Raw genomic sequence first — 24,597 nt, 5'->3', positions numbered from 1 at the left:
GAAGGGGAGAATGAGTGGCCGGGCTTTGTGTTTCTCTCTAGGAGGGTGGCTTGGTGGGAAAGCACATCTGGTGAGGAGCTTATTCTCTGGAAGTCGTCTCATTTCTCTATTGGTTTCACTTTCATAATTCTAAGCCACGTTTTTACTTTCCTTGCCTGCCTCAAAACCGTGTATTGATCATTGATGAGCCCCCTGCTTCCAACCTGCGTGAGAGGCCCCAGGGAGGCGATCCTGATCTAGTAAAGGTGTATGTTTGGTGGCCCTGCCAGGCAGGGGGGTTGGAACTACATGATCCTTGAGGTCCCTTCCAACCCGGGTCATTCTGTGATTCTGAAGCCTTTCTCCAGGCCTGGGCCTGCAGCCGGGCCGGGCTGCGGCTGCCGCATCCTCCCTGCAGAGGGTGCTCGCTGCAGCACGGCTGGCGCCTCGGGAGCCCAGTTTAGAACCATAGGGAAGAGGAAAACAAGCACGCCGAGCGGGCAGCACGCAGCCCCGGGCGTGGGGCCAGGCACGACGGCCCCTCCGCCCCCCGTTACGGCCGGGAGCCCGACGGCCGCCCCCGCCTCCTCGGCCACGATCTCGGCCTTTGCGGCGCTGACTCACGGCGCTACAGCCGCACGACTCCGGCCTTTCACGCCGCGCCGTGAGTCACGGCTCCCGCCCCCGTTGGGCCGGAGGGGCGGAGCGGCGGCGGCGGGGGGGGGGCGGTAGAACCGCGTACAAAGCGGCGCCGCCGAGGTCACAGCGGCGGTGGTGGCGGCGGCGGGGGAGCGGAATGGACGGAGCCGGGGCGCTGCTGGCCCGCTGCCCCACCGCAGGGCTGGGAGTCACGGTGTGCGCCGCCGCCGCCGGGCTGCTGCTCTACCGCATCGCGCGGAGGTACGGGCCGGGCCGGGCCGGGGAGCGGCGGGCGGATGAGGGCCGGGCGGCGGCATGAGGCCTCGAGGGCCGGGGAGAGGGGGAGGTTTCCTGGCTGTACCCTCCAGGGCTGGGCGCATTTCCCCGTGTTCCCAGGAATCGCTCCGTGTCTTTGTGTTCTAACGCCGAGGGCTCGGCTGCAGCGGGAGATGTGCTTTAAAAACGTGCTCAGAACGTCTTTCCTTCCTCCAGGATGTAGGATGTGGTTGTTAGCGTGCATGTGGTGCTAGGGATTGAGGAGAGAGGTTTGGTTCTTGTGGACACGTTTTTCTTGCTCAGGAAGGTGTGATTGCAGGGAGCAAGGGAAGTCAGAATTATTTAGCGACCATTATTCTGTTCTAATGTGTGTGCGGTGTTTCTGATCTTAGGACAAACTTAGATCAGTTAAAGCCAGTGTTTGAAATGAGGGAGTTCAGGATATGAAAAGTGCAGAGCTTAGTTCTGCAGGCTGCACAGTTGGAATGTGGGAATATACTGAATAAGAGGCATGTTAGACCATGCAGTAGAACAGGCTTGAGCAGTTTATTCATCAGCTGAGTGCTCCTTTGGAGGTAAAAGAAGGCCTTACAGGCTCATGGTGTTAAGGTTCTTGTCAGGTTTATGCTTCAGGTCTGCTATGTAGTGTTTCCAGCTTATATGGCCATATAAGCCATCAGTGGTATGTTAGCCTGTAAGCAGGTATTGGCACTTCTGTGGTGTATTTAGTGGCCTAAAGCAATCCCAGGTGAAGCAGGTAGCTGGCTTTGACCCTGTTAACTCTAATGTGTCCTTTGAGGCAAGAGATGGAATTTGTGCTTAAGTTTGTCAAAAAGCCTCTGGAATGGAAAGCATTTCTTAGCAAGTCCTTGTCGGGCTATAAATAGTTCCATCGTGTGATGCTGATAATTCTTTAGGGCTCTGTATTTGTTTTTCAGTACCATTCCAGTGTTGCTTTCTTGTCTTAGTTAAATGAGTCCTTCAGTCAGTAAGGCAGCAGCTCCATCAGAGAGGTGGGGATCCAAGGAGATGTGATGTTGCTATTGCTGTTAGTGCTATGATACAGTTCAGTTCCATTTTCAGAGCAAGTAAATACTATATAGGTAAGAACAAGGTGACTTTTCCACAACAGCTCCAGCTCGCATAGAAAGGGAAATAAATCAGAACAACCTAGTGCAAAGCAGTGCTAACATGTAGAGTTACACTGCTGTAACTGTGGCAGCAGCCTACATGGTTGCCTTTTTTAACCAAGGTGGAAAAGGATTTGATGTATACCCTGATAACAGGGCAGCTCCTTAAGCTTTACAAGTTTGGGCCAGAAAGAACTGTGATTTGTTTGCAATCACAGCGTTGCTACTGGCTGGTTTGGTGTTCTTGGAAGTCCTCTGCTGACTTCAGACCTGCAACTGTAGCCGTTTTCCCTTCATTTTTTGTGCCCCACCTGATTGTTGTCTATTGACTTGTTACCAGGACCAATAGAGAATACCCTGTGAGGGTCACTTTCCTGGGACTATTCAGGTCAGTGGTGGCAGAGGCTGCTCATAGGAACCATTGCTTGGATCCCAGACAGCTGGGATGCTTCTTATCACAATGGGTCTGCCCTGGAAGACCCTTTTTGACAGCACAGCTTGGAATTGCTGCAGATCAGTGAGTGCCACCCAGAAACTGAGCTTCCCTGGCTGTGAGCTGGATCAGTTCATTGATGCAAAATCCCTGTGCATAGAAAACAGTCCAAACCTGGCCACTTTTCTACCTTGTTAGTGTGTGTGTGCCACTAGGTTTAAAGTTGGTACAGCAGACGTGCAGGAATTCAATTGCTGTTTGCTGCTCATGTTTAATTTTGCAGGGTGGCTCTTTTGTTCAGGGAAGCTAATTCACGTTAATGCAGCATTGGAATATAAACTCCTTGCAGATGGCTTTCCATTGAGCACAGGTAGATTCCTATATAGGTTTGCACTGTCTGTCATAACAATGTCTGACTTCAGAAACACCGTGTGCTCTGGCTTATGATGCTCAGTCGCTGTGTGGATTTAGTTGAAGGTGTGGGTAGTTGAACATCTTTCAGTCTGTATTTGAGAATCGCTCTTTTGTTGTTATTAAGTCCTGCCCAGCTGCTAGAAAATCAGCTCCCCACCTACATGGCTTTGCCTCAGATAACCTTTTTTTCTTCCTTCTATATCCAGATTTTTTTAATTATTATTTTTTTCCTCACATGTTTCTATGGCAACAGGATTATAGCCTCAGGAAAGGGAGGATTATTGCTTTTTATCCTAAATAATCGAGGATGTAGCAGTTTCTTTTGCATAAATTTCATGAATGAATGGCAGCTATTTAACCCTTGGTAGCACATCCTTAACCTCAAGCATGAGAAGAGGAATCCTGTTTGGTAATGATGTAAGGATCTTGAGTGTATTAACTATTCAGATCCTGCTTTGCTACTTTCTGCTACTGCTTCTGTCTGTTCCATCGTGTCACAGAAGAGGGAATCAGGTAGAGGCTGAAGTACAGCATCTCCTTTTTGCTAGAGGATAACTCAGCAGCAGGCTGGGAGGGATTGAAGCACTTTGCTCCAGTGCCTCTATTAGTTCAAGGAGCTGTGCAGTGACCTACATCTGGGGATGGAATTTAGGTTGTGCTTGCTGTCAAAGTCAATGCTCAAGGCACAGTAGGATTTGTATTAGGCTAGCATGCTGAATCCCATGCATTATATGTTGACAGCTTTCACACTTAGGATAGTGAGATGAAACTAGCACCACTAGGTGTTGCAGTTCATTCATTGTGTGGCTTTTTTAATCTGGATCTTTGGTAGTGAAAGCTCAAGGGTAATTGGACTAGCCACTTATTTTTCTGTTTTTTCTCTTCTTTTTCTTCTTTCTCATGCCTTTCAGCTTCAGTGGCTGTATTTTTATCTCAGATTGCATACTGTTTTGAGCCCCCTTGGCAATGAAGCAAAGAATTAAGTGGACAGTGTTGATCTTAGGAGGGGTGTGGGAGTGTACATCTATTTTGAGAAGAGAATCTGTCACCCTAGTAGCTCCAGCCATTTCCTTTCAGCATCTGGCAGGGAATCCTCTATGCACTCTGGCTTTGCAGAGCTTCTTTTTGGTGCTTTGCTTTGAGTTTATCCTTGTCATTCATACTTCAGGAACATTTAATAGGAGGCTTGAGGATTTGATGTTTTACAAACCAGTTCTCAAGACATGGTCTGTGGAAATGGGACTTGGGAAGAATCTTTATTATAGGCATCCAGCTGCAAGCTGTGATAAAAGCCTGTGTAACTAAGGGGAGAACCACCTGCCTGTTTGGTTGTGGGGCTCCACATCACATTTCTTCAGCATTCAGGTATTTCTGTACAGAACACTGCAATGACAGAGAGAATTTCAGAGGGCAAAAAAGAGCAGAATGCTCCCAACTTGGGCATTTCAGCTCCTGCTGTTTGCTCTCTAGGCTCTCATTGAGCTGCATTGCTCAAAGTTGCATTCCGTGCTGCTCTAGATGTTTGATGTTTGCCTCACAGCTCTGTTCCTTTTGGCACAGATCACTATGAGGGGTCCTGCTGTTGTTTTTTTCCTGACTGGGCCAACTTTTAGCAGCCATTCGCCTGTCACAGCGGTGTATTTATGTACGTGCCCTATGGAGCTGGGCAGCAAATGGGGCAGGCAGCAGCTGGACCTGTCTGTCTGCACAGCCACCAAGGCCAGTCCCTGCTTTGGCTCTGCAGCTGCCCTCCCTTGGAGGTGTGATTGTGGCTGGTTATGATTAAGCCCAGACAGCTGGGCTGTGTTGATGTGAAGCTTCCCCTTGGAAATTGCTCCAGGTTTGAAGACAAATGCAGAGCTCCATGAGCAGGCAGGCGTAAGGGCCAACATACTGAAGTTTTTTGTTCGAGCATTTGTCAAAACCTCTAATGGCACCATGTCACAGCTGTTTCTGTTGCAGTACTGTCTGAAAACAAACAAATAAAACAAAACAAGGGCTTTCTGGTCCAGGTGATTAGATTAGTCTTCATCTGTTCTGTTCCAGAGTATAAAAACCAGGGAAGGACTGATAATTCCTCATTTCCTTCTTATTTAGCTAAATCTGTTAGAAGAAACAGTTATTTACAATGCCTGAACCTTGGGCTAATTTGATACGCAGTTGTCCTTGAAAAATTCCATAATAATCAAGGCAGGTAGCACTATAGCAGTGAGCTCATTTTCTAGGTTTCTGAATACCATCATACACAGCTTTTATGGGCTGTTCCTGGGATCTTGTATATTAAGCAGATACTCTACTGTACTCTTTGTGAATATGAATGCTGGTGATTATGAACATGACTTCTGCTTCCAAATGTACCTCTGGAAAAGCCAGAGAAGCGGTTTATTCACAAGGTTGTTATTAAAGTTCTGGCCTGTCCACTGTATTAGCACAAAGAGATATTAGCATCAAGCAGGAATTTATTTCTACTCTAATTGTTCTTTTCCTTGCTAAAATAACTACTGTGAGTCGGACAGTTAAACACGCTAAATGGGAAGATTGATTGTTATTCCAGGCTCTCTCCCTGTTTGAAAGCCCTTGCTTTCCTTCACGTCAGATCTGATGCTGATGCCTGACACGTTTCTGTTTCTAACAGGAAGAAGCCCACACATGTGACAGTGAACTGCTGGTTTTGTAACCAGGACACAGTGGTGCCGTATGGGAATCGCAACTGCTGGGACTGCCCCAACTGTGAGCAGTACAACGGTTTCCAGGAGGTACCCTGATGAGTTGCCTGGAGGGTGGCTGGGGAGGAGCTCTGTGGTATCATCCAGCAGTTTGATAACTGGTGGCTCTGTGTTGAGGGCCTACAATCAGCTGCTGAGTACACTTGTTCACATTTGAGAGAGCGTCTGCGTGTACAGGGATGTGCTGACATGGAGTAGTGATGTCAAGGCATTTGCCCTGTAAAGCAGAGGAAGAAAATTTGTCATTTTCAACAATATCTCTGAAGATATATTATTTTTTCTTAATATAGAATGATTAACTTTGGAATAGACTAATTGTGTCACATAGGGTGTCGAATAACAAGGCCTTTCTTAAACCAAAACCCAACAACTGCTTACAGTAGATGTATAGAACAGTGGATGAGGAGAACATCTGAAGTGTTATATCTCTTTTTCACTTATTCTTTTTGTTTCTTAATTATGGAGTACAGAGCTTGGAGGATTTTGTTTTCAGCTAGAGACTACCTACCCTTGATTTTTATGATCTCACTTTTGCTTTCCCTCCTTGTTTCTTTTTGATTCTTTTCAGAATGGAGACTACAACAAACCCATCCCCGCTCAATACATGGAACACCTCAACCATGTTGTTTCAGGTGCTACAACTTTCTGTGATCCCACCAAACCACAGCAGTGGGTGAGCAGCCAAATTTTGCTTTGCAAGAAATGCAACAACCATCAAACTACAAAGATCAAACAGCTCGCTTCATTCTCACCAAGGGAGGAGGTAAGTCTTGTTCATGTGTCAGTATTGAGCATGATATCTGGTAAGGATCCACAGTGCTCACCTACTTGTTTGTTTTTTCCTATTATCAGGGCAAATATGATGAGGAGATTGAGGTGTATAAGCACCATCTGGAGCAGACCTACAAACTGTGTCGTCCATGCCAGGCTGCTGTGGAATATTACATAAAGCATCAGAATCGGCAGCTGCGGGCGCTGCTGCTCAGCCACCACTTCAAACGCCGTGAGACAGACAAGGCCTATGCTCAGGTATGTTGCAAGAGAGAAGAGGGAATATAGGGGACAGTACAGAAAACTCAGTGCCTCTGCACCTGATTTTATAGCTGGGGGATATATCAATGCTGGTGGCTGCCATGGGGATCTCTAAATCTGGGACCATAAGTGCATGGCAGAAGTTTAGAAAGATGTGGCATAGTTTGCATAGATACTCTCTGTTGTTAAATATGATCCTTCTGTCTTGTTATTGTCATTTAGGAGGCTGCCAGAAATGTAATCATGAAAGAGTGGGATTAGAACCATTGGACGGGTAGAAAAGGGGACATAGGAAAGCCAGGTCATGAGTACAGTGCAGGAGACTACAGAGTTCAGGAAGAAAGAAATAAGTATGATGGAAGGTGATCTATGATAACTTCAGCTCAGTGCCCAGCAGACCTTGGCTTCTGCTTGCAGCTCTGTTCTTTGCTACCCTACCATGTCCCGTGCAGCATCAGTCCAATACAGAGATGGACAGGGACTTGGGCAGAACTGTTCAGTAAACCTTACAGTCTAAGTAAAGCACCATTTCAAAATGTTACTGTGTGTTTGTTTGTTTTTTCCAGCTTCTAACAAGAAGTTTCTCTCTTCCTCTGCAGAATTTGTGTTCATCTTCCTCCACTACTTCCATAACTACACCAGCTCAGGTGATATTTCTGCGGTTCTTGGCCTTCCTCAGCTGTGCGTTCCTGGTTCTGTTGGCCTTGTATGGGTCAGGCGACCCCTTCTCACTCAATGCTGCAGTCCCTGCTCCTGCCTCTTCCAGTCCAGCATCAGTTCAGAACAGGACTGGCACAGGCTCACATGCAAACTTGGGAAATGACACTTCCATGACGGTGGCAGGCTGGCAGGAGCTGCTCCACATGCTCCCAGAACAGATGGTGGAGAACCTGAGCGCTGCATGGGATTACGGGAAGAATCATCAGATGGCAGTTGCTGTTCTTGGGTTGTTCACCTGCCTGCTAGCAATGTTCTTGGCTGGGCGGATCAGGTGGGTGTGCTCTTCATTTCTGGTCCAATTAAAGAGAAACTGCATTGGCGGTTTTGTCTTGACTCAGTGAGTCATGGGTCAGCCCCAGAATGGCAACCATAGTAATAGTACTGGGTGGCACTGTTCTCCATGTTCTTTGGATTTCTAGCAAGCTTAATGGCAGAACTTCTTTTCTGTGCCTTGATTCATTCAGTTTAAGCTGGAATCACAGTGAATGGAAAATTACACAGTTGCACTGGGAACATGTTGGAGAGTAAGACTGATCTGTTGTGGGTACTTAGCGCAGCAATGGGAAAGGCTGGTGATGATACATCTGCAGCACGTAGCCCGCTCAGCCTTTGAATTTTACCCGCTTTTCCCCCAGCTTTTCCCTTCCCACTCCTTCCTCACAGCTAAGGGATGGGGTTTGTTGAAGTTTCAACTCTTACCTTGTATCTTCATTGCTTGTTTTTGCTTTTTGTTGTTGTTTTTTGTTGACATTGCAGGCTCCGAAGAATTGATGCATTTGCTTCAGTCTTGTGGTTCATAGTGATGAGCCTGCATTTAGTTGAGAGGTACCTGAAGATGGAAACACCCAGCTGGCTAGACACGGCCAAATTTGGCACCACGTCCCTATGCTGCTTGGTGGGCTTCACTGCAGCAGTGGCAACGCGGAAATCGACGGGCCAGCGGAGATACCGGCCCCGAAGGTCAGAGCCAGAGCAGTGACGCTGGGGGAAGGAGGAAAAAAGCCTTATGAACTCTGTCCGACTGGTGCTTCTCTCTCCTCCTTTTATTTTCTCTCCCTTTTATTATTATTATTATTTTTTTTAATTAGAAAAGCAGTGAAGATCTTTTCTTCTTTTATATATACGTATATTTTTTCCTGCCATCCTTGCTTCCCACTGTGCTAGCTTCTTGGAGCATTCCCACTGCTGGTGCTAGCCAAGGAAGCTTCTCCTGCTGCATCCATTCACCCTTCTGAATCCTACGTCAGCAGTGCAAATATCCAACCTTCCCAAAGCCAGTTCTTCCAGCAAGTGCTTCACAAACTGCTCCATAAATGCAGACTCCTTCCCATCCTGCTTCTCCAGCCAAAGAGATTCTGGCTTCTCCTGTCCTTCTGGTTCTTCTCACTGCCTGTCCATCTTTAGCCAGTCACAGAGGAATCCTCTTCCTTGATCCTCCATGAGGCCTGGGCCACATTCAGTTTTCTAATGGTGCTGGTCGCTTTAATTTCAAACTGATGGAAACTTGCCTCTGGATTCTGAGTCCTCCTGGCGTGTGCTGTAGTAACACTGCATGGTGTGTGGGCATGCAAGGAGGGGACATGCATAGTCCATAACATTGTTCTTGCCTTCCACCATGTGGCATCACTTAACTGCATGCTGTCTTGCTCTGCCAGTCTCCTGAGACTCCTGTCTTAAGTGAAAAGGAGTCTTGAAGTCCTTTTGACTGGAACTTCAATATATTTTAATGGGTGCTTTAAAAGGTTACATAGCTCAAAGCGTCTTGGTTAGATATCTGAAAATTTTTTAGGCTTAATTTTCAGTTCTACCAGTGACTGTTGTTTTCTTTACTAGTTTTCTTTGTGTGGGTTGTTTAGCTCTGTTTTTGTAAGAGGAGCCTCTGTGTAAAAGCACAACTGGATGAAACTGTGTTCCTCTACTCCCGTGGCCTTAGAAAGAGGAGATACATGGTACTAGCAAGTCTGTGTTGTGCTATATGGCTGACTTGTGCTGTATACCACTACTTATCCAGTCAGTGTTTTCCTTAAAAGAAATGCAGGTCCTTGAGAACACAGGAGGACATGCTGTAGTAAGGGATGGGAGCTTCTGCTGCAGGACTGCATAGCAATAGAAATGGATTATGTTTGTTACTGGAGGGAGTGTGGGGTGTCTTAGTGGAACTTTGCGTTGGTACTAATGCATCTATCTAAAGAAAGGGGCCTGGCAGTCATCTACTGAAAGCTTGGATGTCTGGGTTACTGCATACACAGAATGAAGCTTGAGCTTGTTGGGTCCTTGATGGGTAAGCAGTATGATGATCTTGTGCATAGTTTTGGAAGGCACTCCACTGATTTTTCCCATCTGAATTCAGGTCTTGCAGTTGGAGAAGGGCTTTCTAGAGGAAACAGCACCGTGCCAGGAAATCTCTTATATTCAGAATAGCGGGCAGAACATGCCATGGTAATAGTCTGATATGTTCGCTGGGTGATTTGATCTTCCTATGCATAAAACTCTAAAATAAGAATGGAGCTCTCACTGTGAAGTTTCTGCATCTCCCACTGAAAGATCCAGATGCTCCTGGATACTGGAGAAGCAGGTGAAATGTTAAGAACCTTATTTAAGGAAACAGAATCTGTTTCATAGCTTTCATAGTTATTGTTCTTCAAGCCAGTATTCACTGTGAAAGCACAAATGTAGCACTAACAAAAAGCTCTGTAGAGATCCATTAACACTAAGCCAGGTGAGCTGAGTGTATCATGGGCAGGTATGGCTCCTGGCTGAAATACTGTGACTGTAACATAGCAGCTGGTATTGGAAGGGGACACAGAAACCTATTTCCTGTGTGTGCTCTCCTTTAGGTATCTTTTTAATGGTGCCTTCAAATAACTGCCATATCCACCTCCAGCACAATGCCTTTGTCCGTTCTGGTGCTCACAAACTATGCTGTTCAGGTGGCTGCTTATTTACACGTGCACAAAAGGGAACCAGCATCTTCAGAGCCTGGTTCTGCCCTTCTGTTTCCTGGTGCTTACCAATCCCAACCCAAAAGCTTTGTCTTCCAACTCCAGGCTCCACTTTTCCTTGTTCCAGCCTTAGGGTTCTAAAATGCTAAATAACAACTACTGTGTCTTATTTTCCACGAGGACAATGGATATTTATTGAATTCAGAGAATTGTTCCTCTAAAGTAAATACTTACAAGGAGCCACGGGAGTTCCTCAAAGCAGAAAAAAAGCCTGAAATATGCACAGTCCTTAGTACTGGCTTAGACTTCCACAGTCACTCTGTCTCCTTTTTCTCACTATTAGGAGATTTAGTAGGATATGGAACTTAGTTTGTATATGGAACTTGAAGGTTCCTTCTAGCATGTGAGCTCACAAGCAGCTAGTCTTGCAGTGGTAGTTTCCCCTTGCTGCTCTGCTTTTAGGTGTATCCAAGTAGTGGGAGGAATCACGCTTTTAGAAGAAGAAAAAGGGGTGAGGTGAGGGGAAGTAGCTGACAAGTTGTTAATGTATGTGGGAATGGTTGCAGTAACATCATGCTTGATTTCTTTAGAAAGAATAGAATTGATCTGAATCTTCTTGCCCTGTAGCAAGGAAACTTGGTGGCAGCAAAGATGCTGGTCAGTCTCTTCAGGAGTTTTATTTACAAGAGCTGAAAGGGCTGTGTCAAGTGTTGCTTGGTCCTATTGCTGTGGCCCCTCAAGTCTTCTGAAAAGCTGTTTTCTTCTTTTTAGCAATGTTTTAATTTTTTCTATCTATTTAAACATGCCCTGTGTTTGCGCTCTGAGCTCTGGCACTTCTTACACTGTTATTCTGTTGTTCTACATCATTCTGCTGTGCCTGGTCTTTTCCTCTCTTGCCTTTTTTTCTTATGCAGTGCTGTAATGGAATGGAGGAGGGAGGTGCGCCCTCAATTCCTTCAGCAGGCAGTCAGTAGAACTGGGGGAAGGAATGGGGTTTGTACTGTGAAGCCCAGATAACACTGCATAAAAAAAAAATACTTGAGGCAAGAACTCTTTGTCTTCACTTTATTCAAATTAATACAAGTGAAGTGTGCTTACAGGTTGCAGTAATATTGCATAGCAGAACACCAGAAAACTGCTTCATTCTGTGACCAGCCTGTACAGCTGAAGCCTTGGTCTCTGCGGTGCTTTCTTCAATTTGAAGAATTTTGGACTCTTAATTGGAAAAAAAAATTTTAAAGCAAAACAAAATAACAAAGCAGATGTTGGAGTTCGACTCCTCATGCCAAGGAAGGTGTCTTTGCTTCAGACTCGAGCTCATTTTCCCACTATTTGGTGCAAACAAATACGCAGCAAATGCATTTCTGGTCTCTTAGAAGTTCTCTTTTTGCCTTGCTTACGTGTTTTGTTGGGGCTGATGGAATAGGAGGAGAAGGAAGCAAGAAAGAAAAGGATGTTTGTTTTCCCAGTGGTTTATAAACTGCTAATATTAGATCTGTACTGGTTGTGTCCTTGGAGCTCCTTCGTAGACATTTAGGTCTGAAGAAGGTGATTTTCAGTTATCAATATTCTACTCTTGTCTCTTTCTGGAAAAAAAAATAGTACTCGAAGGAAACTATCGCTGCCTTTCCTGCCTCTACTCCTGCAGTACCTGATTTCAATGCCAAATAGACACTTCTTAACAACATGCCATACTATAACTTCTGTAAGGAAGGTGCTTTACCAATCTCATGTCTTTAACCTGGGGTTCAGCTAAGAAATAGCTCAGCAGTTAGAAATGCCATCTGTGACAGGTTTCTTTCTCCCTCAGGCTCCAGCAGAAGGAAATGTATGTCAGCAGCTCAGTATTCTGGTGCAAGCCCCACATCTGAACGTGGTGTCACTGTCCTTGCAAGGCTGAGGTGTTGATTTGTATGACACGTTTCCTTCTGCTGAGGGAAATAATAGCTACCAAAGGGCTGGTAACATACAAAAAAAGCCACTGACAAGAAATCATCCAGAACCACTTGATTGGTGCTTTGAGCCTCTTATTTTCACTTTAGAGGTATTTATATTTAAAGCTACAGAGAAACAGGTGGTAAGTAGCCTGTGGTCACCAGATGCAGCTCTGTTGCCTAACGGTTCTCCCAGCCATGCAGGCTAGAGGATGCCAACACCTTAACTCAGCAGAATTAGAAGGTATTGGCCCCCAAAGCCTCTCATGTTAGGTGCTGCTTTTTGACACTGGCTTTATGCTTTTGTCTGACTACAGAGTGGAGCTGAGGTGGTGAGGAACTCCTAGTGGGTTTGTGCCTCACTTAAAATCAAGCCTGCTCCAGCTGGTTGACTTTCTTAGCTCTTATGGCAGCTGTAGCTGGCCTTCCAGCTCTAAAACACCTTGTACCCTGCTCAGCAAAGTGAGATGCATAAAGGGGTCGAGGTGATTTTATTAAGTGCCTTTCCCTGGATGAACTTTCTGACAACACTACATTGCTCTGCTTCAGTGGAACTGTTGCAGCTGCATCTTGGGGCAGCAGTGCCTGCATGTCTGGCAGGCTTGTGCTTTTGTCCTGCATTTACCACCAGTGAGTGTGGGTGGGAATATGAGGATACTTGGGCTGTACTCTTGGATTTTCATTGACTCTGCAGACACTAGGAGGGTTGAAGTGAGGACCCAAAGCTAGCAACTGAGTAAGTATTTCTGCTGCTGCTGCTGCTTTTGGTCTTCCTGAAGCCCTCCCTGATATCTGTGCATGCAAACTGACCCCTTCCTGACCTTTTACATTTTTAGCCTATATTTATATCCCATTCCTTCCTTTCTAGTAACTTCTCCTTTCCTATGTCTGTGTTTTGCATGCCCTAGTGAACTGAGCTTGGGTGTGTCAAAGGGTGAGGACAGGAGAGGAATATAGAAATGGTGTAGTAGTGTTTTATTTTAACTTCAGTATTTTTTTGAGTAAGCTGAAATGATGTGAAGCTAATAATCATGCTTAAATACTGTGGAAGTCATATATGGATGTATTGTGGTCAAATTATTTATACTTATATAAACTGATCAAATTAATAGCTGGTTTCATTACTCCAGACTGACTCTGCTTGTGAAATTGGGGAGCTGCAGAACGTGGCTTTCAGTTTTTAAATAGCTGCCATTGAACTTGTGTGATCTTGCATGTAACTTGTCAGTTCTTTCCAGGTGTGCCATCACCTGCATGTACTCCTAAGGCTTCTCTGAGACTTAGCAGATGCTCTCGCATGAAAGGGGCAGTACTCAGTCCTGAAGTGTACCAAGAGCACCCTGTAAAGCCTCATATGGGACCAAAGCTATAAAGTATGCATGCAGGAAAGAGGTCCTCTGAACCTTCTAATTTTGCCAACAAATGTGCTTTGTTGATGTGGAATGTGCACACACCTTTGTGCCACCAGTTATGGGGGGCTTCAATTGATGTCAAACACCACATCTGTATTCCAAAAGGTATCAGTGCAGGACCTGGCAGCTGGAGCCTTTTCAGCTACAGTTCATCCCTCCCTTTTCACCTAAAGCAGAGTGACTTGTAGGAGAAAACAGTTCTTAGACTCAGCAAATGAAATTCCTAGCTCTGTTCCAGTATCAAAATCTTAATGTATTTGGGACCTGTGCTTTCTCAACATTATTGTCCCTGCATCCCTGTTTTTTATTTGCCATATTGCTCTTTACTCCTGGTTCTGTCACCTTGACCAGAGGCACAGGTTATGGAACTGGCTGGTGGCCTGACGTAATGCAGCAGAACAGACAAGTGACCGTGTATCAGCTTACAGAAACTTGCTTGTTTTGCAGCTAGCAGTAAACAAGGCAGCAATGAGCTGCTTAAGCAGACTGTGCTGCAGCAGCCTTGCTGTCTGCAGAACATAGTATGGTTACACAGGGATAGTTTGTAGGTAAATTACGGTGGGAACTTAATTCCAAAGGAAACGTTTTACCTAACAATTGACAAGTGCTACCTTGGCTGATTCCAGGCAGACAGACCTGGATATGTACAGCAAGCTGCCTGACTCTTCATGTTGCGTGCTAGCATGAAGGGGCCCCTCTGTAGTCTGACCTGACCCATGCTCTCTCCCTCTCTCTCTCCCTATTCTATGGGTGGTGTAGCATATCTGCAGTTAAAATGTTAATTAAAAAGCATGCAAGCTTTGATAGGAGGGGGAGATATTGGGAGAGAGGAGGCTCTACTGGCAGGAGGTGCTTCTTCAGGGCAGTGTACTGTCCCATGCCTTGTAATGCACTTCTTTAATTTTCTGTTGTGGTTTTTTTCTTTTCCCCCCTCAAGTATCTGTGTAGAGGAATTGTGCCCAACTGTCTAGTAACGCTGTGATCATTGTAAACACTAATTAAGATACTGATTTTTTGATGTTCTCAATACTAAGTTCTGAAATAAATGGCTTCCGGGCCCTATTTCCACAAATCATCTGACTCCAGAGCCTTTTTTTCCCCCCCTCTTTATTTTTTGGTTACTTTTTCCACTTGCCAGAGCCGCTTTTATCACGTCCACAAATGGCTTGGAGAAATGCAGTAATCTGAGAGCAAAGGGCTGTGATCTGACTGCTTCCTGCCTTATCGACCCTCTTGATTTTCTTGCTTTATTTCCTCTGCTTCTGGAAGTTTTAGTTCTGCTGACCAACCTCAGGCATAGAATTCCATCCGTGACAGCACTGCTGCTTTTTAGCAGCATCTAGTTTTTTGGCACAACAGTAGCAAACACTTGAGAAGAGTGTATAGAGAAGGATAAGAGTTTTGTGCACATAGCAGGAATTTATTCAGAGTAGAGCTACGTGTAAGCCATTCTTGGCCAGCCCTTAATCCTAATGCTGTTCTCCTGTGCAGCAAGGAGCTGTGTAAAGTTGGATCCTTCTGCACAGAAGTAGGAATTAATTGTCCCTTTTGGAGGTCAGTATGTCCATTTGCTGTTTGTGTCTGTATGTGTGGTGAGGCAAATGTGTTTCTGTATGTGCACTGAAGGACTCTGCACGTTTGTGAAGCATGACACCCTTCCCAGGTCCTCTGGAACCTGAAGAGGTTGGGCACTTTCTGCTGCAAGATTGATGAGTTCCTAGCTGCTGTTAAAGGCATGGCCTGCTTGCAAGCACCAGGAGGCTGACTGGCTCAGATGTTGTTCAGCCTGATTAAGCTGGTCGGGATTGTTGATGTCTGCCTCGTACTAGCAGATAAGTAGTTTTACAAGGTATTTTAAATTATCATCTTAAATCTGAACTGCTCCTTCTATGTGCGCTAGCGCTGTGTAATGTTGCTGCATCGCATCTCTGATATCCGAGAGAGCAGCACGTGCATAAATCATTTGACAGCACAAGACTGAGAGAGATATATTCCTTCACTCCCTGCTTACTGCTGGCTTTTCTCTGATGGAAGAAAAACCATGTTTCTATTCTCATCTGTCTCAGTATTTTCATCAGGAATCAGATTAAACCTCCAAATGTTGCAGTCTGATTACAGGCTGCAAAGTCTGGTATCTCCATTTAAAAATGTATCTGTATATTCCCTTCATATTCTGTTCGTACTTTGTCATTACTTATATGACAAGATTATTGCCTGTTTCTAATTAAAGAACCTCGCAGGAGATCCCTGAGGTACCTTGCTCAAATTCTAGACTTTTTCATGCATGTCATTCAGTTGTTATAAAGTAAAATCAAGTTCTCATACTTTCAGCATTGCACCCTTTATAAAGCACTCATTTAGAGGGTATAGAACACAAGCGAGGCTCCAAAGCAGGTTCTGCTGGGGTAACGTGATCAGTGGAACTGCTCTCATGGGTATTGATGTACATGTCTGCAAGGAGGAATGGGAAGAAGATAGAAATTGGTGTCAGCTTGTGAGAAATGGTTCATTTTGGGCTGATCCTTAAATTGTAAACCACCGCAAAGGTGCATCACAAAATCTGAGCATCAGAAATTAATTGTAAAGTTTATTTATGTATTAACTGCGTGCTGCAGCAGTTATGACTGCAACAACTGCATAAAATGCCACGTCCTGTCAGTTATATTGTCAGAAGATTAGAGGTTAGTGGTACTTAAAAACCAAGCTAACTGATGCAGGTATCTTTTAAGTGCATTTTGTCAGTTCTCTCTCGTCTTGTGTTGTCAGATTGGTAGCACTGTTTTACAGCTCCCTTCTTTCACTTGCAAAGAACCTGTTGGAAACAAAGATCTAGGAATACGGTTGCCGTTGCTATTGCCAATTTGAAACTTCAGCAGAGGCTGTGATGGAGATGGTGTTTTACACATTAGAAATGAGGTACTGTCTGGAGAGTGTGCTGCAGGAGCACAGTTCCCTCTGCACCAGTACAATAGTACACATTAGTGGTTAATTATGATATATGGATAAAAGAAAATTTAACAGCCTAGGCCTCAGGTTAGGTTTGGGATAGCCAGGTTTATGTCTCTGTTCTATCACAGAGTTTTGGTGTGACCTGAACAGGTTACTTAGCTTCTTTTTGCTTCTCCTTCCTATCTGTAAAATAATGGTGGTGAGTCCAACAGGAATATGACAAAGGCAGTTGTATCAAAGGGATCTGAATGTTAGTTTTCAAATGGAGCTAAACCTTTATCTGTCTGTTCATAAAAACACTCTACTGGTGTGAGAGGTAAGACCCCGATTCTGGTTTGTAAAGACAAGCAGATAACTGCTTGTTTCCCAGAGACACAAAATTTCTAAGTATGTGCTTTACAACTGCATGTAGCAAATATCAGATACGCTCTGTTATTGGTGTTCTGTGTATTTGGGCTTTGTAAAACATTCTGATGGTTTATATCAGAGTGATTTTCTCAGGGGAAAAGTCTTTGACCTGAGATTCTAAACAGTCTCACCATTCATTCCAGCCTGTATTGCAGAACAGGTCGGTGCACAGTTGAAGCATTTCTTCCTTCCCCATTTCAAAGATGTAGAAATGTGCCCATAAACTCAGAGCATTCTGTATCTTGTATTCCTGCACTAAAGAGTTAACACAATCCTAGTAACAAGTCCAAGTTTTCATATGCTGGAGGAACATCCACCATTGTAGTTCTGGTACAAAAAAATCCTACAAAATCTTTTCTGTTCTAACTGGGTTGTTGCATTCTGGGTCCCCTGGTTAGAGCTGAGGGAAGGAGTTGCTGGAACCTGTCCATTCCTCAATGTTTGTCTTGCTTGTCATTTACAGGTATTTCTCTGGGGATTCATTTGCTCTGTTTCCCAATGGCACTGGGACTGGCTTCTCTTCCTCTGCTACGTCTCTCTTTGTCCCAACACCACCCAGTATTCTCCAGCTGACAAACCAGCAGCTCTTCAGGTCCCCACGCAGAACTTCTTCTTCCTCTCTTCCGGGACGTCTCAACAGAGCACTCTCTCTGGGTACCATCCCCTCCTTGGCCAGAGCAGGTAAGGCAGTGGAAAGAAGGGACCCATTAGATTTAGATTCTTTTCATTCCACATACTTTGGGGGAGGATCACTTATTTTGTTTTTAGAGACTGTTGGACAGATCTGTTCCCCTGCAGCTGGGAAAAAGTCATTATTCTGTCTCCGGCATTTAGTCTACTTAGGAAAACAGAGACTTTTTTTCCTGCCTAAACTTAAAACCCCTCCCCTTCTGAGGTTGATGACAAGATGATGCAGTTACCTTTTTCAAGAGTAGACCTCTAGTAGCTGAGCCATCTAGATTTAAGCTATTTTGTTTTTGCTTTTCAGATTCTGGCTACTTGTTCAGTGGAAGTCGACCGGCCTCACAGTCATCACAGTCCAAGGACTCTCCCACATCAGGTAATGCACTGAGGCTCCTAAACAAGCATCTCTGCAAGATTTGCATCGGGTGGATTGAAACGTGTGATCCCAGTTCAATTCTTTCCTCCCTGCTCACACCCCAGTAAAAGCATTGATGAAAATACTGCAGAGATAGTTCCAACTAAGTGAGATTGCATTAAAATAAGACTTGGATCTTCTCCCTGGGAGAGCTCACACTGAAATCAGTGAGACAAAGCAAGGATCTCTTCCCTAATCAATATATGAACTGAGAGTGCTTTGAAATGAGGCTTTAATTTGTTCTTAGGGCAACTCTTCTGTTTTGCTCTCCTTTCCTGGCCCACAGAACTACTAATTTAGCTGCCCTGCCTGCTCTGCCCTCTTGAGCCTGTTTATTGCACTCCTGACCCCAGATAGATCATGGGCTGTTTGTGCTACTCCAAGTGCAGCAAACTTGGTTACATTATCCTTGAATGTACCAAAATGTATGTGGAAATTCTCTGTTTTGCAAAGTGAGAAACTGAATGAATTATGAATTTAAGTGCCAGGTATGTTGGTTGTTTGCAATTCCTGTTCTCTCTTCCTTAGCAGTTGTTTAAGAAAACTGTGCCTTTTTTATTGGAGTTGTGATCTCTTTCTCTTCTTGGGCCATTTCCATTTCAGAGCACTTCTCCCTGCTGTCAGCCAGCTGTGCTCCCTCACGCATCCCCTCTCCAGCACCATCAGTGGCTGGTTCTGTGACTTCCAGCTCAAGTTCCTTGCGGTACCGCCGGCCACTCATCAGCCCTGCCCGACTGAACCTGAAAGGACAGAAGCTGCTGCTTTTCCCATCTCAGAATGAGGCCCTGCTCACCCCAACCAGCTCAGAGGCTCACACCCACTCAGACAGCAACATCTTTACAACTGAGCTGTCCTCGTTTCCCAAAAAGAACCTCAGCGAGCGGGGAATGCATGGTACGTTGGCAGCCTGCTGCACTCTTGGAAGTGCATTTGTAGGATAGAGTTGGATTGCAAGTAAAGTCATACATCATCTAGGCCATACAGTAGATGGGAAACCTTTGGGAAAGACTCAGTTGATGGAGATTATTAGGCTACCAAAGCTCCCTTATGAATTCACTCGCTTGGAGAGCCACTATTCTGCCAGAGCAGATGTCCTGTTCTCACTGAGTGGTGCTGCAGGGATACTACTGCCACTGCCCTTAGCCTTGTTTGGTAACTCTTCTAACCACAGGTCTGGTGATGCTGATATAGACAACTTATGAAACAAATTTAGCCTTTGCTTCCAGTTCCAAATCTCAATCTTTTCATGACTTTACCAGGCAAGCATTGATTACTCACAGCCACCTGTAGGCTGCTAAATTGTACTGCTTTTGACCTCCACTGGTGCCTTCTGAATTTTTGTGTCTCTTTTTGCAGATATGAGATCTGCTGTGGAAGGAGGCAGTATTTGCAGCAATAATTCCATCAGAAAGGAGGATCACTCATCACACTCATCTACCTGTGTGGTCGATACAACTACCAAAGGGGAAGATTTGGTGGGCTGGAGAGGTAAGTGCAAGTCCCATGGGCACTTCAGTGTGACCATGAGGGCAACTGAGATCTTTCCTGTGGTAGTAACCTGATCTTAAGGTCAAAGAAATCAGTAGCAAAAGTGGTTCCTCTCTGCTTTTCTTAATCTTTAACAAGATTATTCCTATTCTTTGGGCCATTTGCAGAGTAATTACAGCCAGAGAGCTCAACTGGGACAGAGGGAAAGGGGTGGGGATGTGTGTGTTTAGAAGAGGGACAAAATGAAAATAGAGCTAAGGAGTGCAGTGGAATCTTTCCTAACAGGAAAAGTGCTTCAGAAATTTCTGCTTACAGTGAAATCACCAGGCAAAGAGAGAATGCAGAGTATGTTCTCTGTTATTTATCTCATCAGTTCTTTTAACATCTCCTCCTACTCTTCCTTTCTCTCTTTGTATTCTCCTCTTCTACCAAGGTCATTTTGGTAACTCCGCTCTCCGAGGTCTGCTAGCAGTGAGTCTGACTCTCAATGCTATCTTCACATCAGCCTATGTCTACCGGAGCCTGCGCTGATTTGTGCCAACACTTCCTTTCTTACTGGTCCCACCTGCTTCTGAGAAGACTCCTTGACAAGATGAATTCAACCACGGTTTCATATCTAATGGCCGTGCCACTGGTGCATGCTGTTGTTTTTTGTTTGTTTATTTTGTGTTTTTATAACAACTGTTCAGTCAGCTGTCATGACGAGGAACCTTAGTGGCTGCTGCCATCACTTCCAGGTAGAACAGATCACAGGGTTGTCCCTGGAGGTGGTGAGCAGAGCTCTCAGAAAGCCCTGGTTCAAGGCCAGAGGCTGTTCAAATGTTCTATATGCTTTCTTTCAAATGAACTTACCTGAGACATGAGCCAGAAGAGGTGTAAGCTACACTGTAAGGAGCGTTCCCTCAGCTCTTTGTCCTGACATACTAACCTCATGCTGACGGTGCTGTTAAAATGAAAATTAGAACAAATGAGCTGAAGAAGACACACAGATTAGTAGCTGGTGATGGGCTTTGTCTACAGTAACAGCATTCTCAGGCTCTTTGGCCAGTGGTTCCTCTTTTCCCTTTCCTTTGGCACTCTTCTCAATTATCAATGAACTTTTCTTTGGTTGTCTTCAGCTTGCCTGATCACATTGGTTACCCTGACTGCTCTGTCATATTCTTTCATCTCATATGACCGTGTGCTTCCAGCCAGGCTCTGCCCTGAGGCTACTCTCACCAGCTGCCATTCTGATCTTATTGGTTCCCAGGAACTTCTCTCATGCACACATCGCACACAACCAGTGCTGCTGTAGGGATGTACAAACCCAAAACAGACAACCTTTTGTGGTCTGCATTAGAAAGAGGAAACCTACATTTTATTTTGTGCAAGAGACATTAATTTAGTTGTAATAAGAAGGGATCCCTGCTTGAAGGGCTTTAGCTCCCAACTCCAGCTTCTGGTGTTTTCATTGAAGCAGGAGTGGCGTAGCTTGTTCTTGCTGCAAATTGCATTTATCTATTCTGTTGGGAGGTACTTGAGGATCTGATTGTATACATTGTATAAAACTCACCCCTTAGTCTGATACTGGGATTTGCAAAGTAATTATTTAAGATATTTCATAATTAAATACCAAGGTGCTCTTAGCAAGAGATGCCAGAGCTGCTTCTGGACAGTTCAGCTTTCTGGAAAGATAGTTTTTTTTAACCCAAAGAAAGTAGTGTTAGGTTCTCAAAAGCAGCTTCTAATTTGTGTGCTTCCACTTCTGGGTGAGTCATCAGCATGGTTTGGAGTTCAGGGGCCATTTGGAGCATCATGCTGAACACTCAACACGATTTAATACATCTTAGAAAAAAAACAAAACAGTCTTTATGCCTTGATTCTGAAATCCCAAATACAGAGAGATCTACCAACATGCCAAGGATACCTGGTGAAAAGAGAGCCCACTGGCATATTAGCTATGTATTTTCTGAAACAGGACTCACACTGTTAAGAGTTTTTCTGTTGTCTCTTCCTTTGGTCTCCTTTACCTCAAATATCCTTTCCTTTCTCTTCATCCCACTGTCCTGTGTTTGCATCTTGAATTACAATTAACCTTCTTGTGTCTGCCTCTTATTCCTGCTGTTGTTCCCTTTATTGCACACTTGCATGTGCACAGAAACACAGCATCTCTCTGCTGATAATTCTTTGCCCTACCCTGTAATTCACACCCTGGAGTGCTGACCACCCTTCCTTTCACTTAATTATTTCACTTGCATGTTTTATTGAGATCCTACTGCAGCCTCACTTAGTACCTCACATGAGCCAGACCCTAATCAGCACGCCATGTAACAAAGTGAGCAGGGCTTTACTGCTGCTGATTCAAGCTCTGAAAAATTAAATCTCTCTTTGTCTCTTCCATTTCTTCCTGCACTGTTTTAGTGGCCCACTTCCAGCCACTGCTCCCCAGCTTCCCTTGTTAGTGAGGCTCCTTGTTGCCTACTCTTATATGCAGAGGACAGGCCTCTGGTAATGCATTCATTGAGAGACTGCAGACCTGACTGCCAGCACCCCTGTGCAGAGGTGAAGATCCAGGATAAACACCTGCAGCAGAAATAACTGGATGTGCTGCAGGTTGCTAGTTAATTCTTTTGTAACTTGCATGAATTGTTACTTATAGCTGAACCTGACCCACAACATTGCTGTTATGAGCTTTTTATCCCCTTTAGAGACTTGTGCAGGCTCACACAAGCATGTGTATAGGCAAGATGCTAGCAAACCAACATACAAGCTTCTCCTTAGACCTGTGCTGTTTGCATTTGATGTTGTCCAGTTGTAATGTGTGACATCCCATTCGTGGATCCTTGTCCTGACTTACAGCGTACCCAGGGGCTGCCTATGCAGAGACAAGCCTGCCAGAAAATCCAGTGGTTTTGCTTTCTATTATGCTGACAGAAGTGCACTGTGACTTCATGTATGCAAACTTCCTACTTTCACCTCCCAGTCTGCACTGAGTTCATTTACCATCACACTCACCAGGGGCCTGAGTTGGTCTCTGTCTCTACCAGATTGCAATATAGAAATCCCCCTCCTTTCCAGCAACCAAGGAGCTGCACCCTCTGAATGCACCTCTTGTTGCCCAGAGCAGGAACGCTTTAAGCTGTTACTGCACTTCTGAATCCACTCACTGAAGCTGTTCTTAGATGAGCATTTGGTGACCTTGTCCAAAGCAATATAAAGACTTTGGATTTCATTGCTGAAGAGGGAAGACAACCAACTTTCTCATTCTGGTGCTAGAATACTCTCCAGTGGTGCTCTCACAGATGTGAAGCCTTTGCTTGAGTAGTACATGAGAGTATATGTGTGTATGTGTGTGTGTGCATATGTACAAAAACCATTTGGAGGGTTTCTTCATTTGGAAAGATCTGAACCCATGTTTGTCTTTATATTGTTGGCCTTAATCTAGCTCCTAGATACCGCATCTATCTTGCTGCTGTTTTCTGTATGAAGCTGGTTTGGAGGAGAGGAAAGATCTGGTTCCCCTGTAGAATATCATTGACTGGTGATGCTGATCTTCATACAGTGTTGTTTGGGGGTGAAATTTTATTTTTCTAATGTTTTTCCTACTGTAAAAAAAAACCAAAACTGTTGGAGTGTTTGGAACTAAAGAGATGGTTATGAAATGGGCTGTCTGACAAAGATTTTAGCGTTACTTAATAAAAACCACAATCTTTAGGTGGGATGTAAATGAGCTCCATTTTCAGACCTTTTCCATTCTCTGCCTTCCTCAGAATGTGCCCTGTTGTATCCTTTACCTAAAAGCTTAGACGTGGAGTTGGTCACCGTGGCAGTGTGGAAAAACTTATTGCTGGCATCCATAGGCCAGATTCACTGGAATTTTGCCTGTCTGCTCAAGCAACAAATTCGGCTTGTGAATGTTTTGTTCTCACTCTCTCTTCTTGGGTAGTGGGAACATCAATAAACGCTGCTGAACTGACTGGGTTCCTTTAAACAAGGCAGCTGAAACGAAGGGCTTGTGTTGCCTGTGGATGCTGCTATGTTCTTTTTCTTCCAAGTACCATTCCAGGAAATAACCGTGGTCTTAACCTCTATCACACACATCTGTTAGAAGGCCAGAAAGGGCCAGTTTGGCCAATGGAGTTGAATTTTAGTTATATATATATATATATATATATATATATATACACACATGTGTATGTGTGTGTATATATATGTATGTGAATAAATGCACATCACAACAGAGAGTAACCATCACTGTTTCAAATGGAATTGGTATATAGAGAGGGTGTGGAGGACAATTTTGAGTCCTGAACCTTATTTCCTGTGACAGAAATGCTGTATGTCATGTATGTGGACTTGTTGGGGGAGCTCTGACACTGTACAGTTTAGTTAAATTGTACTCCAGGGGGAAGAAACTGTTCCTCGGAGGTTTTTAGTTCATACTTTGTGTTTAAAGAGGAATATTTTTCTTTAAAAAATAAAAATGGGAAAAAAAAAAATTCACCTTACAATGATTTTATTTCTTGGGGAGCTGAATGTTTTGGGGGAGATGGAGGTGCTGTTTGGGCTCATGTATGTGCCTGCGGTCAGATGAGCTTGGATCTCTTTGCTGCGCTCATCCTCCAACCCAAGAGGAATGTTTGTATGGGGGTCAGCTGAGAACAAGACTGAGCATTTCTCCTTCTCTTCCTCAGTTCTGTGCTGCAGCTTTTGGAGAAGAGGAATTGATGCCGTCCAGATTAGTGAGTGAGTCGTGAGTTTGTTTATCCATTAAACTCTTGGAAAGGGCTGACAATAGCAGGACACGGGGAAATGGTTTTAAGTTAAAAGAGGGAAGATTTAGGTTGGATGTTAGGGGGAAGTTCTTCACTAGGAGAGTGGTTAGGCCCTGGAACAGGCTGCACAGGGAGGTTGTGGATGCCCCGTCCTTGGAGGTGTTCAAGGCCAGGTTGGACGGGGCCATGGGCAACCTGATCTAGTAAATGTGTATGTTTGGTGGCCCTGCCAGGCAGGGGGTTGGAACTACATGATCCTTGA

General features: G+C 44.7%; 1 protein-coding gene across 4 annotated transcripts; it reads left to right on the top strand.

Annotated features, from left to right (window-relative positions):
* The first annotated feature begins 654 nt into the window (after nt 1–654).
* TMEM201 (transmembrane protein 201) lies at nt 655–24,028 on the top strand. Of its 4 annotated transcripts, none has more exons than XM_085509034.1 (11): nt 655–879; nt 5,507–5,627; nt 6,166–6,360; nt 6,450–6,626; nt 7,196–7,620; nt 8,106–8,309; nt 17,458–17,675; nt 17,983–18,054; nt 18,697–18,987; nt 19,450–19,581; nt 20,015–24,028. In XM_085509034.1, exons 1-11 carry the CDS (start codon nt 776–778, stop codon nt 20,110–20,112), a joined length of 2,037 nt encoding a protein of 678 aa, XP_085365160.1. In that variant the 5' UTR covers nt 655–775; the 3' UTR covers nt 20,113–24,028. The 4 variants fall into 4 exon arrangements, with proteins under 4 accessions (XP_085365160.1, XP_085365161.1, XP_015738160.2 ...); XM_015882674.3 differs by having other exon boundaries at nt 658–879; nt 7,229–7,620; XM_085509035.1 differs by lacking the exons at nt 17,458–17,675; nt 17,983–18,054; nt 18,697–18,987; nt 19,450–19,581; nt 20,015–24,028 and adding an exon at nt 11,392–14,709 and having other exon boundaries at nt 656–879.
* Nucleotides 24,029–24,597: the final 569 nt, after the last annotated feature.

This window comes from Coturnix japonica, chromosome 9 (genome assembly GCF_054131305.1).
Source record: "Coturnix japonica strain WE chromosome 9, WE-NBRP24, whole genome shotgun sequence".
Lineage (NCBI taxonomy): Eukaryota > Metazoa > Chordata > Aves > Galliformes > Phasianidae > Coturnix > Coturnix japonica.
This window is presented reverse-complemented; position numbering and strand designations above follow the sequence as displayed.

Coding starts and splice junctions, on each gene's coding strand:
- TMEM201 (XM_085509034.1), top strand. CDS start 776: ATGGACGGAGCCGGGGCGCTGCTGGCCCGCTGCCCCACCGCAGGGCTG. Junction 7,621..8,105: donor TTCTTGGCTGGGCGGATCAG/GTGGGTGTGCTC, acceptor TTGACATTGCAG/GCTCCGAAGAATTGATGCAT. Junction 8,310..17,457: donor CGGAGATACCGGCCCCGAAG/GTCAGAGCCAGA, acceptor TGTCATTTACAG/GTATTTCTCTGGGGATTCAT.